The 14678-nt window shown below is 36.1% G+C and overlaps 2 protein-coding genes across 2 annotated transcripts; both read left to right on the top strand.

Annotated features, from left to right (window-relative positions):
• Positions 1–5091: 5091 nt before the first annotated feature.
• On the top strand, positions 5092–6449 carry LOC113286587. Its single transcript, XM_026535164.1, has 2 exons — positions 5092–5122; positions 5383–6449. Exons 1-2 carry the CDS (start codon positions 5092–5094, stop codon positions 6447–6449), a joined length of 1098 nt encoding a protein of 365 aa, XP_026390949.1.
• A 4024-nt stretch (positions 6450–10473) lies between these two features.
• On the top strand, positions 10474–14449 carry LOC113285331 (notchless protein homolog). Its single transcript, XM_026534241.1, has 14 exons — positions 10474–10680; positions 10850–11188; positions 11290–11371; positions 11464–11553; positions 11662–11787; positions 12096–12223; positions 12324–12498; positions 12701–12777; positions 12908–13018; positions 13215–13349; positions 13681–13823; positions 13915–13969; positions 14064–14120; positions 14221–14449. Exons 2-14 carry the CDS (start codon positions 10943–10945, stop codon positions 14299–14301), a joined length of 1506 nt encoding a protein of 501 aa, XP_026390026.1. The 5' UTR covers positions 10474–10680; positions 10850–10942; the 3' UTR covers positions 14302–14449.
• The last annotated feature ends 229 nt before the right edge of the window (positions 14450–14678 follow it).

Below are 14678 nucleotides of genomic sequence, written 5' to 3'. Positions count from 1 at the left end.
AGGGTTTGCAAGTTAGGGTTTCGAAATTTGGGGATATTTTGTAAAACTATAAAAGGCAACTGATGTGTGATGTAAAGGCTTATGCCTGGAATAGCCGGCGTCCAGGACTTTCATGTTCTGTGTAATTTCAGTTTTCTTTTACAATCTTTTTGTTCACTGTTTCTTCCATTTTTATGCCCTGTTCATGTTTATCTCACTGCTAAGTTAACTGTTAATGTTTATATTTGCTGTTTTCCATTTTGTTCTCTGTTCCTGTTAAATGTGTGTTGTTCCTGTTAATGTGTGTTGTTTACATGTGTGTTACTGTTTTGCCATTCTAAATGTGTTCCTGTTAAATGTGTTGTTCCTGTTGATGTTTGTGTTCCATGTAATGTTAATGTACCTGTTATGTGATACATGTTTAGTGGAATGTCAGGCTAGAAACCTCAGTGCACTAATTTGATTGAGCAATGGGAGAAATTAGTGCTCATAGCAAGATAATTCTCTTTCCATTCCATTTGTATGCCTAGAGCCACTGCCTTGGCCTTGCATTGTCATCACTGTTAGCTTCACCATCTCCCCTGCCCTTGGCTTAGGCCTTGGTTCACTTGCATTGTTCTCTGCTTGTAGTTGATGTGTTCTGTCACCTTCTCATATTGCTTTTGTCCTGTGTTGCTTCCATTGTAAATTTTCTTCATTGTCTTTGCTTCTTTACATTTTATTTATTGCATTGTCTTTGCTTCACTGCCATCTCTTCTTTCTTCCTTGCCTTGTTCTGCTGCCTTGCAACCCTGCTGCTGCTGCTTTCCTTCCACTGCTGCTGCTGCTTTCCTTTCACTGCTGCTGCTGCTGCAACTGAGCTTGGCTCATAGCAATCCAAAAGCCCAAGCTCAGTTCTCAGTTCAAGACCAAGCCCAGGTTTGAACCAAAAGTTGAAGCCCACTGTCCATTGTTTGTACAAACTGAAGCCCAGTTCATTAAGGCTCACAGCCCAGTTCATTAAGGCCCAGCCACAGTTTAGGTTAAGGCTCAAAGCCCAATTCAGTCAACTGTGGGCTTAATCAAAAGCCTAATTCAGAGACCAAAGCCCAAGTTCACAGTTCATCATTCAAAGGCCCAAAGCCTAGTGCACTTCAAGACCAACTGAGCCCAAGCTCAGTTCATTTCATTGTTAAAAACAAACCCATTAGACCCAATTTACTCAAAGGGTATTCAAAGCCCAACAATAGCCATTTAGAGCCCAAAATAGCTAGAAACTACAAAACACACCCAGTCTCTGTGGATCGACCCGTACTTGCACGAGCTACAATCGACGACCGTGCACTTGCGGTATTACTGTAGGCCCGTGTTTCTTCGCTTCATTTTTATACACTCCTCCGGGCCCACCAAGTTTTTGGCGCCGTTGCCGGGGACCATTTTGCATTTAAATATAATATCTTTGAGGCCTACCAGTAGACAAGAGCATCATCCACATAAGAAACCTTCACACATACAGTGTAGGCTCCAAGACCGATTGGTTTTCCATGTATCTGCTTACTTGGATCTACAACTAAGAGAGAATAAGAAGAGAAAATAAGTTTCAAAGAAGCCATTGCAATTTGAAAGAACCGATCTACAAATTCCGTAAGTTTTTTTACATAAGAGAGTGATCGAGAAATAGATTCTGTGGTGAGTTAGGGTTTTCTTTTGCAAGGGAGGCGGAAGATAAGGTTAGAGACGAAGATAAGAGAGGAAAATGGAGAAACTGTGAGAAATTTTCTTTTGATCTTCTATATACCTATCTTTAAATGTCCAAGATTTGATTTAAATATGGTCATACGGATTAGGGATATCTTTGGACGGTGGATATTTGATTTGAGACTGTCATACGAATCAAAGAAAGTGTGTTTTCTTTGTGTGTTTCTTTGTGCTTTTTCTATGTGCTTCCGGATTGAATTTCGACTAGTCACATAAGTCGTGAAGTAATTTCGACTATCCATACATGTCATGAAGTAGCTTTAGTTCACACTGGAAGACTCGGGTTCTCAGGATACACCATTGAAATCGATAAATATGAAGCTCTTTGTGTGTTTTTTGTTCTTTTTTTTGTGATTTCGATTTGTGTTTTTGTGCTTTATTTTTTTGCTTTCGGTTTATTTTAACTAGGGTTAGCAAGATACATCATCGAAATTGATAAATATAAAGATCAGTGTCGACTCGAACTTCAAATGTGGCATAATGGCATACAAATTATGAATCGGGAAGCTCCAGGAGGGTTCTGACTTCAAGCTTAGCATAATACATCATCGAAATTGATAAATATGAATCTCAATGTCGATTCGAAATTAGGTATAACGACAAATAAAGTATGAATCATGAAGCTCCAAGAGGGTTCTGACTTCAAACTTGGAATGATACATCATCGAAATCAATAATAAATATAAATCTTAGAGTCGATTTAAACTTAAAATATGGTATAACGACATAGAAACTATGAATCATGAAGATCCGGGAGGGTTCTGACTTTAGACGTAGCATGATATCATCGAAATCGATAAATATGAAGCTTAGAGTCGATTCGAACTTCAATTATGGTATAACGACAGAGAAACTATGAATCATGAAGTTCCGGGAGAGTTCTGACTTCTAACGTAGCATGATATATCATCGAAATCGATAAATATGAAGCTCAAAGTCGATTCGAACTTCAAATATGGTATAACGACATAGAAACTATGAACCAAGAAGCTTTGGGAGGGTTCTGACTCAGACTTAGCATGATACATCATCGAAATCGATAAATATAAAGCTCGGTATCGATTTGAACTTCAAATATGGTATAACGACATAAAAACTATGAACCAAGAAGCTCTGGGAGGGTTATGACTTCAAACTTGGCATCATACATCATCGAAATCGATAATTATGAAGCTCAGTGTCGATTCGAACTTCAAATGTGGCATAATGGCATACAAACAATGAATCAGGAAGCTACAGGAGGGTTTTGACTTCAAACTTAGGATGATACATCATCGAAATCGATAAATATGAATCTCAATGTCGATTCAAACTTCAAATTCGGTATAACGACAAACAAATTATGAATCATGAAGCTTCAGGAGGGTTCTAACTTCAAACTTGGCATGATACATCATCGAAATCGATAAATATGAATCTTAGAGTCGATTCGAACTTCAAATATGGTATAACGACATAGAAACTATGAATCATGAAGCTCTAGGAGAGTTCTGACTTCAAACTTAGCAAGATACATCATCGAATCGATAAATTTGAAGCTCAATGTCGGTTTGAACTTCCTAAGAACGATGAATTCATTCATCTACAGCTAAGATTCCATCGGAATATTCTCCGAAACCTTAAACACACAACAAATTTGTTAACTTCGACATTGAACCTGGCTACGAGCTCAAAACCTGGCCGCGAGTAGACTACAATAAGTCGGAAACTGCGTAAGAACGATGAATCCACCCATCTACAAGTAAGATTTCATCGGAATATTCTCCGAAACCTTAAACGCACCAAAAATTAGACACTGAACCAGGCTCTGAGCTCGATAGTTGGTCGCGAGTGGACTATTATAAGTCAAAAACTTTATAAGAACGATGAATTCACCAATATACAGATAAGATTCCGTCAGAATATTCCCCAAAACCTAAAATACACCATAAATTCGTCAACTTCGATACTGGACCTAGATCCGAGATTGAAACCTGGCTACGAATGGAGTATTATAAGTTGGGAACTTCGTAAGAACGATGCATTCACCCATCTACAGGTAAGATTCTATCTGGATATTCCCCGAGACCTTATACACACCACAAATTCAACACTGAACCAGGCTCCGACCTCGAAAGATGGCCGCAAGTGGACTATTATAAGTCGGAAACTTCATAAGAACGATGAATTCACACATTTACGGATAAGATTCCATTAGAATATTCCCCCAAACCTAAAACACACCTCAAATTCGTCAACTTCGAGATATTCTACGAAACATTAAAAAAAATCATATTTCTGCATATTGTATGCGTACCTGGATCCAAGAACGAAACCTGGCCGTCGAATCCCCCAAACCTCATTTTCTCCCACATTCTATATTTTAACTTCAACAACACTTATAAGTGTTGTTATACGTTTCTATTAAGAAAAAAACAACATAAACTTGTGAACTGTAAGGATGGTTGATGAGCTAGACATCCATGCATTAGGTTCATGTTCGAATCTCCCCTCTGACGTATTTTTCATTATCATATTTTTGTGTTCTTCAACAACACTTGTGAGAATTGTGATAGGCTAAGTCACTACAATTATGAAACAAAGTTGTTATACCTAAATGTCCTCACAACAGTTTTGCTAAAGGAGTTGTCGTTTGTTTTCTTAGCGCAACCCCTTGTTCCTAAGGGTTGGTAGTGATGATATACAACAACTCTTCCTTTGAAACCAGTTGTAAAACATATGACTTTCTACGATGTATATCGAAGTGTTGTAAATCTCCAGTTGTAGATGTATATTTTTCCCGTAGTGATTTATTATCAAGGAAATAAATAATCATCATACTTGTGTTGGTGGATTTGTTAACACACCACGTGTATCGAAGAACCTAATCAGTAGATTGATTATTGATGAAATTAAGAAGGATCCTAATAAGAAAACTAAGCATATTATGGATTAGTTAACGAGAGAGTATGGATTTGACATTAGTCGTTATTATGCATACTGGGGGAAGAAGCATGCATTGAACACCACATGGGGAGAAAATGAGAAATCCTTTATGTTCTTGAACTGGTATAAAACAAGTCCTGGATCCCGTGTCGTTTTGGAAGTTGAAGAAGGGACTCAAAAATTTCTGAGGATGTTTATCTATTTTGAAGCTTGTAGTCGTGGATTCAATTTCTGTCGTGGATTCAAAAATTTCAGAGGATGTTTATCTATTTTGAAGCTTAGGTATTCTATAGTGACTTCCCGCGTCAATTGTCAATTCTTGATCATTCAGATTCATTTATCGATTCGGATTTATATTTAAGAATAGATATTACCTCTCTTTTTCCCCTTTCAAACAAACCGAAATTTGTTGATGCGGCTCACTTGAAAAGCAAGTACCTTGGTCATATGATGGCAGCAACAGGTCTAACCGTGAATGATGGTAATGTTTTCATCATTCTTTCTTTTTGTTATCATCATTTTTTTTCTGCTGGTTTCATCTTTTTTATTCTTTGTTTTCATCATTTTTTATTTTTGTTATCATCCTTTTTTTTCTGCTGGTTTCATCATTTTTATTCTTTGGTTTCATCATTTTTATTTTTTATTTTTCTGCTGGTTTCATCATTTTTATTCTTTGGTTTCATCATTTTTATTTTTTCTTGTGTTGTGCTTTTTGTTCATTGCTTTTTTTTCACGTTACAGAAATCTACCCTCTTGCTTATGGTGTGGTTTCATTGGAGAATGAAGCGAACTGGAAATGGGTTTTGGAAAATTTGAAGGAATTCCTTTCTCCTTTGCGACCAAAGCTTACTTTTGTGAGTAATCGAGGCATTGGATTGGTAACTCAAATTCCCGTTGTTTTTCCCGAGGCTTTTCATGGTTGGTGTTATTGGCATATGGAATGCAATATCAATACATTCTTACCAAAGAATTGCAAGGTTTATAACAAGTATGTATTGGGATTGTTTAAGAAATGCGTGTATGCTTCTACTCATAAAGAATTTACAGAGAGTTGGGATAAGTTAAGGAAGGTTGAAAATCAGAAGTTACAAGACTATCTAAGTAGAGCTCATGTTGATAAATGGGCAAGTTTTTTCGTCAAGGGTAGACGATATGGTAGGTTGTGTTCAAATATTGCTGAGAGTTTTAATGGTTCAGTCATTGAAGAGAGAGAGAAGCCTATATCCATCATGGTTGATGAGATCAGGGTGAAGCTTATGGACCAAATGTGTAAACGTCGCGAGGACTCTTTAAACTTGATGAATTGGCGTCAAACTCTATGTCCAGAATATGAAGCTCTGCTCCACGACAACAAGATGCATGGATGTAACTACCGAGTCAACAAGTCGTCAGAATATGTGTTTGATGTTCATGCTTCATTAACACAGACGGTCGACTTGAAAAGAAAAACATGTTCTTGCAATCGTTGGCGTATTGACGGCGTCGCGTGTGCCCATGCTGTCCGTTGTATCATGGCGAATGGAGAAGATCCTTACAAGTACGTTGAACACTACTTTACAGTAAATTTTTATCGAGAATCATATAAACATGCAATCAATTATGTCCCCACAGTTGATAAGCCTGCGACAGTGCCTCCAAAATCAATGGTTTTTGGTCCGAATAATGGACCACAGCCAGGACGTCCATCGAAGAAGAAGAGGATTCCTAATACAGGTTCAGTTCCCAATAAAAAGATGAGAACCTGTGGTTCCTGCAAGGTTTTTACCAACCATAATAGACGGACATGCCCTTCTCGTCAGATTTCATGAGAACTTGTATCGAATTTCCCTTTTAGTTTTGTTTTTAGACTATGAGAATTTTGTTTTTTTGAACTTTCTTTTATCTTCTATTTCATATTTAAGGGTACTTATTTTTATAAGTTAATGTGCTGCAGTGTTTTCATTCTGTAATTTGTCAGAGAATAAACAAATGTGATTAAGCTTTTTGTCAGATTTTCTGCAGGCATTTTTTGCAACCAAAATAGGTTACATCTTATTTTTGATGAAACCAGATTTGGTTTCACCATTGTTTTACTTTCACTTTTCTACTGCATCTTTTGACAATATAGTACATGATGTTGTCTATTGTTGATTGTTTGTGACTACATCGTATTTCCGTAGACATAAGCAACAGACTACAACTGAAATTAGACGAATTTTTTTCTTAATATAAACTGTAATTTGTAACCATTATAATTACTCGATAACCATTTCAAAACTAATTTAAACTTCAACTAAAACTGAATGTGCAACAAGAAATGTATATCATCATTACAATTACTAGATCACGATTTGAAAAGTAATTTAAAATTTAACTAAAACTGAATGTTCAAGAGGATGGGCACGACATGCGAGTCTTATTCTATTTCGTCAAGGAGTATCTTTAATGCCAAATTTGGTCTCATATTATGCACCTTTTCTCGTATATCATCTGTAGATATGTTCCCTTTCAAGAGGCTCTTCATGTAATAGAAAACATGCAGGCCACAATCGTTCCTGAAAAACCAAAAAAAATGTCTCAATATGTTACAAGCGACTAGCCGAGAGTTCTCTGACATTACAACCAATTTGTAATGTTTCTTGTAGTTAATAGTCAACAATGTTATAAATATGCAATGAAACCCTTTCTGGTTCCGTCAATGTTATAAATAATTTTCATACCAGACAACGCACACAAATTACAAGAAACTAGATCTAACATGTTACCTCAACATCTTCTTCATGGTTCGAAACCGCTTCATTTACGATTGGGACATCAACTTGTTTTCTTTTACGCCTCAAGTAAGTGCTCTTTACCGGTTGTTGTGCCCTTTCCTCCGCATGATATTTTGCCAAATTCTTCTTCTTCAGAAAGAACATTTGTAGCACTGGTCCTAAGCTTTTCAATCAATGCTCGCGCAAATTGGTATTTGGCTTTGTAGGAGTTATCTTCACTACTAGCACCAACATTTTCTTCAGCTGTCGCAGGCACCTCAATATTTTCTTCAACATTTTGAGTATCTCCAATCTGCAGTTCAGGTTCAACATGGTCTTCAACAACAATATGATCTTCCTCCATGGGCTCAACCAAGCGCATTTCTTGTTCATCATACTTAAGCAAGAATGACCCCTTTCGGTGACCAATATTATCCTGCAGTACACAAGAAAAATTGGTTTCAGCTAAAAACTTCGATGAAACGAAAATTGGTTTCAACTAAAACATACAAGATTTCGAATATTGTCTAACAAAATTATCATATAAGACCGTTGAAGTTATCTAAGAAAAAAAATTTCAGCTAGAATTTTTGATGAACCAAAATTGGTTTCATCAGAAAAGTAAATAATTACCTCAGACAACAGTTCTTTTTTGTCGACAAGATTCTCGAAGTTAAACAATATTTGTTGGCAGATGTTGCTAAGGTTCCATCTAGCAAACCTTGGATACTTGTCTAGCCCATGTTTTCTTTGTGCGATCTTTGTCATTTCTGCCAACCAATACTGAAAAAAAATCAAACCAATATTCAAATTAATCATCAAAAATATTATAAAAATACTTAACTTTGAATCAAAAAGAACAAATCTTACCAGCGGGTAGATGATGCAACCAACTACTTTTTCTACGTCTTGACTGTTTGTCATTATCGAATCAAGTAGATAGTCATGAAAGATTTCCGGCCAATACACCTTGTTTATTTCAAACACCATGTACAAGTACTTTGCAGTCAGAGTTTGTCCACCTTTGTTGGGGACGAACACCGAAACCAAAAGGAACATAACGAAAAACTTGACAAAGTCATCCGCTCTGGTTTCATCCTTTGCGGCTTCAAACATACAGTTTTTAATATCAGTCTTGCCCGTCTTTCTACTTCCTTTAAAATACTTAGCCACGAAGACGTTAAATTTTCTAACAAGATCTTAAAAATGTTTGGGAATAGTACACAAAGTCATCTTCCTTGACCTAGTTATCGTGAAACATCACAGGCGCCTACCATCCTCTCTATTTTCTATTGAACTTAAAACCATAATTACTGCTTTTGTCTTTTTGATTAGCTCTTGTTCGTTCATTACGCCATCATAGAAGGGCTCAAAAAAACGCCAGAATGGACATGACTTGAGAGCTTTTAAATGCAGTTGCTTGTCCTTTATAAACTCCTTAATTTCCTTTGCTAGCTTACACAAATGATGCAATGAACACTTGTATGGATCTGTTTCTCTTTTTTTACCTATTATGAAACCAAAAGTAAACCATAAGAGAATAATAAATAAAAATGGTGAAACAATTAACAAAATTGAAAAGCAATGAAACAAAAAGCATAATTTTACACTCGAAAACTGATGATGAAACCATAAGCACAAAACTGATGGAACCATAAACACGAAACTGATGAAACCATAACTAAAAACCACATGTAGCATTGGTCCTAAGCAATAACTAAAATTGATGAAACCAAAATTGGTTTCATCAAAAATTTGTTCACATCAAACCAACCAGCAACAACAGAAATCTGCTTTTCACCATTAAACTCTGCTTTTTACCGTTAACTTAAGATGATGTAACTCGAATCTTGGTTTCATCAAAAAGAATCAAGAAATAAACACACCCAAAAAGTGAAATTAGTTTTCAATTGAAGACTAAAATGAAACTGAAATCAAACTGAAACCTAAAATCAAACTGAAACCCCTAAAATACAAATGAAACCTAAACCTAATAATCTCAAAATCATCTTCCTAAAATGAAACTGAAACCCCTAATAATCTGGTTACATCAAAATAATGAAACAAAAACCATTGCAGAATAATAATCGAGAAGATTTCTACCTTTTTTAGGTGCTTTCGCTGTTGTCTTAAGTTTATCATCTTTCTTTTTCTCAAGCTCATTTTTTTTCTTCGCCATTTTGATGTTTTCAGACTAATTAGTTCAGAAAAATGAAGCTAGTTAGGTTAGATTTTTGCTTCAATGAAACTAATAACATCAAAGAAGAGAAGAAGAAGAAATAGTGATTTTGTGGATGATTTTCGCTGCGGGATGAATTTTTTAAAGCAGTTTTTGAGATTTTTGATTACTGTGGATTGGTTTTGAGGGAGAAGAAGAGAGCAGTTTTTTGAGATCTTTTGTCCGTTATCAAACGTTATAAAATATTAAATGAGGGAAGGTGGTTCAGACGGTTTTTTTTGGTGGAATCATGGGAGGGTAGTTAAGACAGTTTATAACATTTGGGGTTTTTGTTTCATTTTTGTTTGGGCGGGTTTTTTGTGGATGAGTCGCGCACCGTTTAAATTATCATCAGAACTAATTTCTGATATTTTTTATTCTTACAAGTCGAAAAGAAAGCTTTTTCACTGCAAACAGTACCCAAACAGGCACTATTAGGGCCTGTTTGGTACAGTTTTCAAAAACAGTTTTCCACTGTTTTAAAAACATACCCTTTTTTCCTTGTTTTCATTTTCTAAAAATTGTTTGGTAAACTGTTTTTGAAAACAAGGAAAACCAACTAAATCGGATCAAATGTAAAGATTCGTCTAAGAGATAGTGATATTAGCCATGACTCACTTGCAGTCATTCCCCATCTCTTACTTTGTTCTCAAAAGAAGAAAAGAATAAAGAAAAGAAAAAAAGAGAAAACACAGAAAACAATAATTTGTTGTTTTCATTTTTTTGTTTTTAAAAACAGAAAACAGATAGAAAACATTTTCTGAAAATGTCCTTACCAAACGCGTTTTCTCCTGTTTTTAAAAACAGAAAACTGTTTTCGAAAACTATACCAAACATGAACTTAGCTTTTTCACTTCTTTCCAATTTTCTCCCACCCAATTTCCCTTTAGACAACCAAAAATAATTTCTCTGATATTATCTTCCCAGAAAAAGTTCCGTCAAAACCCTAACCCTAAGCTTTCATATCTATTTTCCGGCCACATCGAGTGCATCCCAGATCATGCTAAAAGAATGCCTGAGTATAATTCTTAAGAGGAAAACTAACAACGTTGAAGCAATCATTCAGAGACAAACTTGATCAGAAATAAGGTAAAAGAATTCATCTTCTTCATGATTTGTTGTCTTTGTGAAATCCATTGAAAAATCTTTAGTTATAAACTGTAATTAGTTGTTATAGGGTTTTAGAATTATGGGTTTTGCATAATAATGAGCACAGTCAAGGGCTTACTTAATCGATTAATTCCATACATTTACACAGCCACTTTGTATAAAGCCGATTTGTATCAAAGGTTTTCTTTTGCAATTAAAACCCTGAATTACTGAGCCGGAAAGCACAAAATTCTGGGTTTCAATGGTGTACAAGGGAAAGAGAGTTGGTACAAACAACAGCAGCAGCAACAAAAAAGGAAAAACAGAAAATTCTTGCAAAGCCACGAAAGTTGAAGAAGAGAAAGATGTGGTTAGGAATGACAACAGCAGCACGATTATGTGTCAATTTACAGACCCGGAAGGAGTACCTTTAGGAACTTGTATGTATCTTCCACACAATGCTGGACCTCTTCAGCTTCAACTACTAGTCAATAAGCTTCTTAATAATGTAAGTTTTCTTAAATGATTTGGGATTTCTCAGTAATTTCTGTTAAAAAGAATTACATTTTATTAGTAATTGATTATTGCATCGGTTTTCGGTTTTTTCAGGAGGAAAAGTTACCGTATTCATTTTATGTATCAGATCAGGAGCTTATAGTGCAGCTAGGAGCGTTTCTAGAGAAAAATAAAGGTTAAAACCGATGCACTATTTTTTCCGATTTCACTATGTATGATTGTTTGGTGAATAAGATATCGACAAAGTCAAGTTTCATGTAATTGCAGTTTCTGTTGAGAAGGTATTGAAGATTGTTTATCAACCTCGAGCAATTTTTCGTATACGTCCAGTCAATCGTTGTTCCGCCACTATTGCTGGTATGGGATATTAATTCGACTTTCTGTTGTAATTTTGATACTTGAAGAAGCCGTTGTGTCACGTGGAGGCTGATTATTTGTCTTACACTCCTTTTGCTGGCCCTGCAGGTCATGAAGGCAAGGTTATTACTGTTGCATTCAGCCCTGATGGCAGACAACTAGCTAGTGGTTCTGGTGATAAAACGGTTCGTTTATGGGATCTTACTACTCAGACCCCATTATACACTTGTAGAGGTACACTATTTGAACTCTTTCTTTTGAATTTCATTTAAATGGTATGTTTTCCCAACTAGTTGACCGAATTTTAGGCGACTAACTAGTTGGTGGAATTTCCCAACCAGCTTAACCATTCTGTGGCATGGATTTGGTTAATTTGAGTCGAATAATTTTTATCAATCCAATTGGATTGTCCTGCAATCTCTTAAGAGGTCTAATTGTTAATGGTTAAGCTTATATTTGTAGCAGTCAGTTCAACAGTTAAGCTGTTTCTGGTATGGACTCAGAATTATCGAAGTTTACTTACTGCCATACATCTTATCCAGGTCATAAACACCATGTTCTTTGTATGGCATGGTCTCCTGATAGTAAGCATCTTGTTAGTGGTAGCGAGGATGGAGAAATTCTAAGCTGGGACACACAGACAGGAAAGCAATTAGGAATGCCATTCAAAGTAAAGTAAATTCACTTATTGGTCCTATTTATCACCACGCTCTTTGTAGGTTATATGCTACTGTGCTAAGAATAGTTTCATACTCTTACTCGTATTTCAGGGCCACAAAAAATGGATTACTTCCATATCATGGGAGCCTTTACACTTGAGTTCTCCATGCCGCCGCTTTGCAACTTCAAGTAAAGATGGGGCTGTACGTGTTTGGGACATTTCATTCAGAAGATGTGTTTTATCTCTTACCGGACTCACGGATGCAGTAACTTGTGTTAAATGGAGTGGAGTACACTTTTTTCTTTGATTTTATTATTCCAAGGACGGACACGTACAAATGTTCAACAGCTTCTCTTCATATCAGTGTAAACTTTGTTGCTCTAAACATTAATGCCAACGGTAATTGATAACCAAACATATTGATGCTGGATAAATATCTACTTAACAAGTTTTAGAGGTTTAGCCGAGTTTACTCACCTATTCAAGTAAATTATCACAGCTCCCATGATAGAACAATTAAAGTATGGGACACAACACAAGGAAAGTTAATTCGCGAACTGAAGGTAAATCTTTTGTTTTGTTGCCACTGGTTAATGAATCAAGTTTCGGACTCGACCTTTCCTGGTATTGGCTTTTTGCCCCCCCCTTCCTTGGATTATATTTTGCTAATTCAGTTTTTTGATTTTAACATAGGGGCACGCACATTGGGTGAACTCTCTTTCATTGAACACCGAATATGTGCTCCGCACAGGAGCATATGACCATACTGGAAAACAGTATTCATCACCTGAGGAAATGAAAGAGGTAGTAGTCTTTCTCAAGTCTCTTACTTTAGCCATGTGATGTTACAGTCTCTTTCAGCAGCTGCATACCACGAGTTTGGACCTCTTTTATGTTTTATCTGCTATAACGGGTCACCTACATTTACGGTGCTGTAGCAGCAGCTTACAAGCATTTGTTACGTTCTTCTCTGTAAACTTTGCTTCATATGTTTTTTTAGGTAGCTCTTGAGAGGTACAAAAAATTGAAAGGAAATGCTCCCGAAAGACTGGTTTCAGGATCTGATGATAAGACCATGTTCCTTTGGGAGCCTCCTAACCGCAAACCAGTGGAGCAGTTGATGGGACACCAAGAGGTAAACCACTTGCTTCGTTTTCTTTGTAATTTTCAGTCCCTAAATCTGGATTGGCTGGCCTTGGGAACAATAGCAAAATGTTAAACTTTTCAGAAGCTTAACCCAATATCTTAGGCTTTCTTGACGCCCTGAGTTTAAGATTATTAGCCTCGGTATAATTTCAAATGGGCAATGAACCTTAATTTGTTAGGCTTACATGCAACTTGTAAGAATAAGGAAGTTGACTATCTATTAGAAATCAATATTGACTTAAGTCACTTTTGATTTAATCAGTAAAAAGTATTTATTCTTGGAGTTGTTAAACTCATGAGACCTCAAAACTGCCTTACAGGTTGTGAACCATGTTTACTTCTCCCCGGACGGTCAATGGATAGCAAGTGCATCGTTTGACAAGTCAGTCAAGTTGTGGAATGGTACCACTGGGAATTTTGTTGCAACTTTCCACGGACATGTTGGATGTGTGTATCAGCTAAGGTTTGAATTTTATCATAGTTTTCCATTTCTTTTTCTCTCCTTCAGTTAAGTTAGTGTCTTTAGCCCCGTCTGTGTTCTGCTTATTTTGCAGCTGGTCTGCTGATAGTAGGCTTCTTTTGAGTTGTAGCAAGGATTCTACGCTGAAGGTAATATATTTTTTTTATTTTTTTTTGTATTTTTGCTATTAATATGGATTAAACTTTGAATCTTTGCTTCTTCTAAATCTTATATACACTGCAGGTTTGGGACATCCAGAAGCTAAATTTAAAGCAGGATCTTCCAGGTCATGATGATGAGGTAACTCTTCTATAATTTTGACCATTGAATTTTTATCTTTCTGCCATCATTCCTAACTTCAGTACCCCAAGACTAATCTGAATTTACTGTCGTTGACAAGGTTTTTGCTGTGGATTGGAGTCCTGATGGTGAGAAGGTAGCCTCAGGAGGTAACGACAGAAAGCTGAAATTATGGATGTAGTAGAGATGAAGGAAGTCAGGCTAATACCATTGCTTACTAAATCATGCCTAAATTGGTATTTGTACAAATCCAGTCAAATCCATATTTTTTGTTGAACAAAATTTACTCATAGTTCTTTCACCGATGAATTTTAATCTTCATGTTTCTATTATCAGTCGCGTTCAATTTCTAGGCAACACTGATGACATTACAAGTAACGGGCACACATAGGGTACTGTGGCATTTCAGTTTATCCTAAAAACAAATGTCCTTTTAAGGATTTGATGATTCAAATAGAAATCATTAAGGAGAAAATCAAGTTACGATTTTGTAATCTTATTTTACAAGATGGAAGATATCAGCAGAAAGATTATTTAAAAAGCAAAATTAGATTTTTC

This window comes from Papaver somniferum, chromosome 6 (assembly GCF_003573695.1).
Source record: "Papaver somniferum cultivar HN1 chromosome 6, ASM357369v1, whole genome shotgun sequence".
Taxonomy (NCBI): Eukaryota; Viridiplantae; Streptophyta; class Magnoliopsida; order Ranunculales; family Papaveraceae; genus Papaver; species Papaver somniferum.
This window is presented reverse-complemented; position numbering and strand designations above follow the sequence as displayed.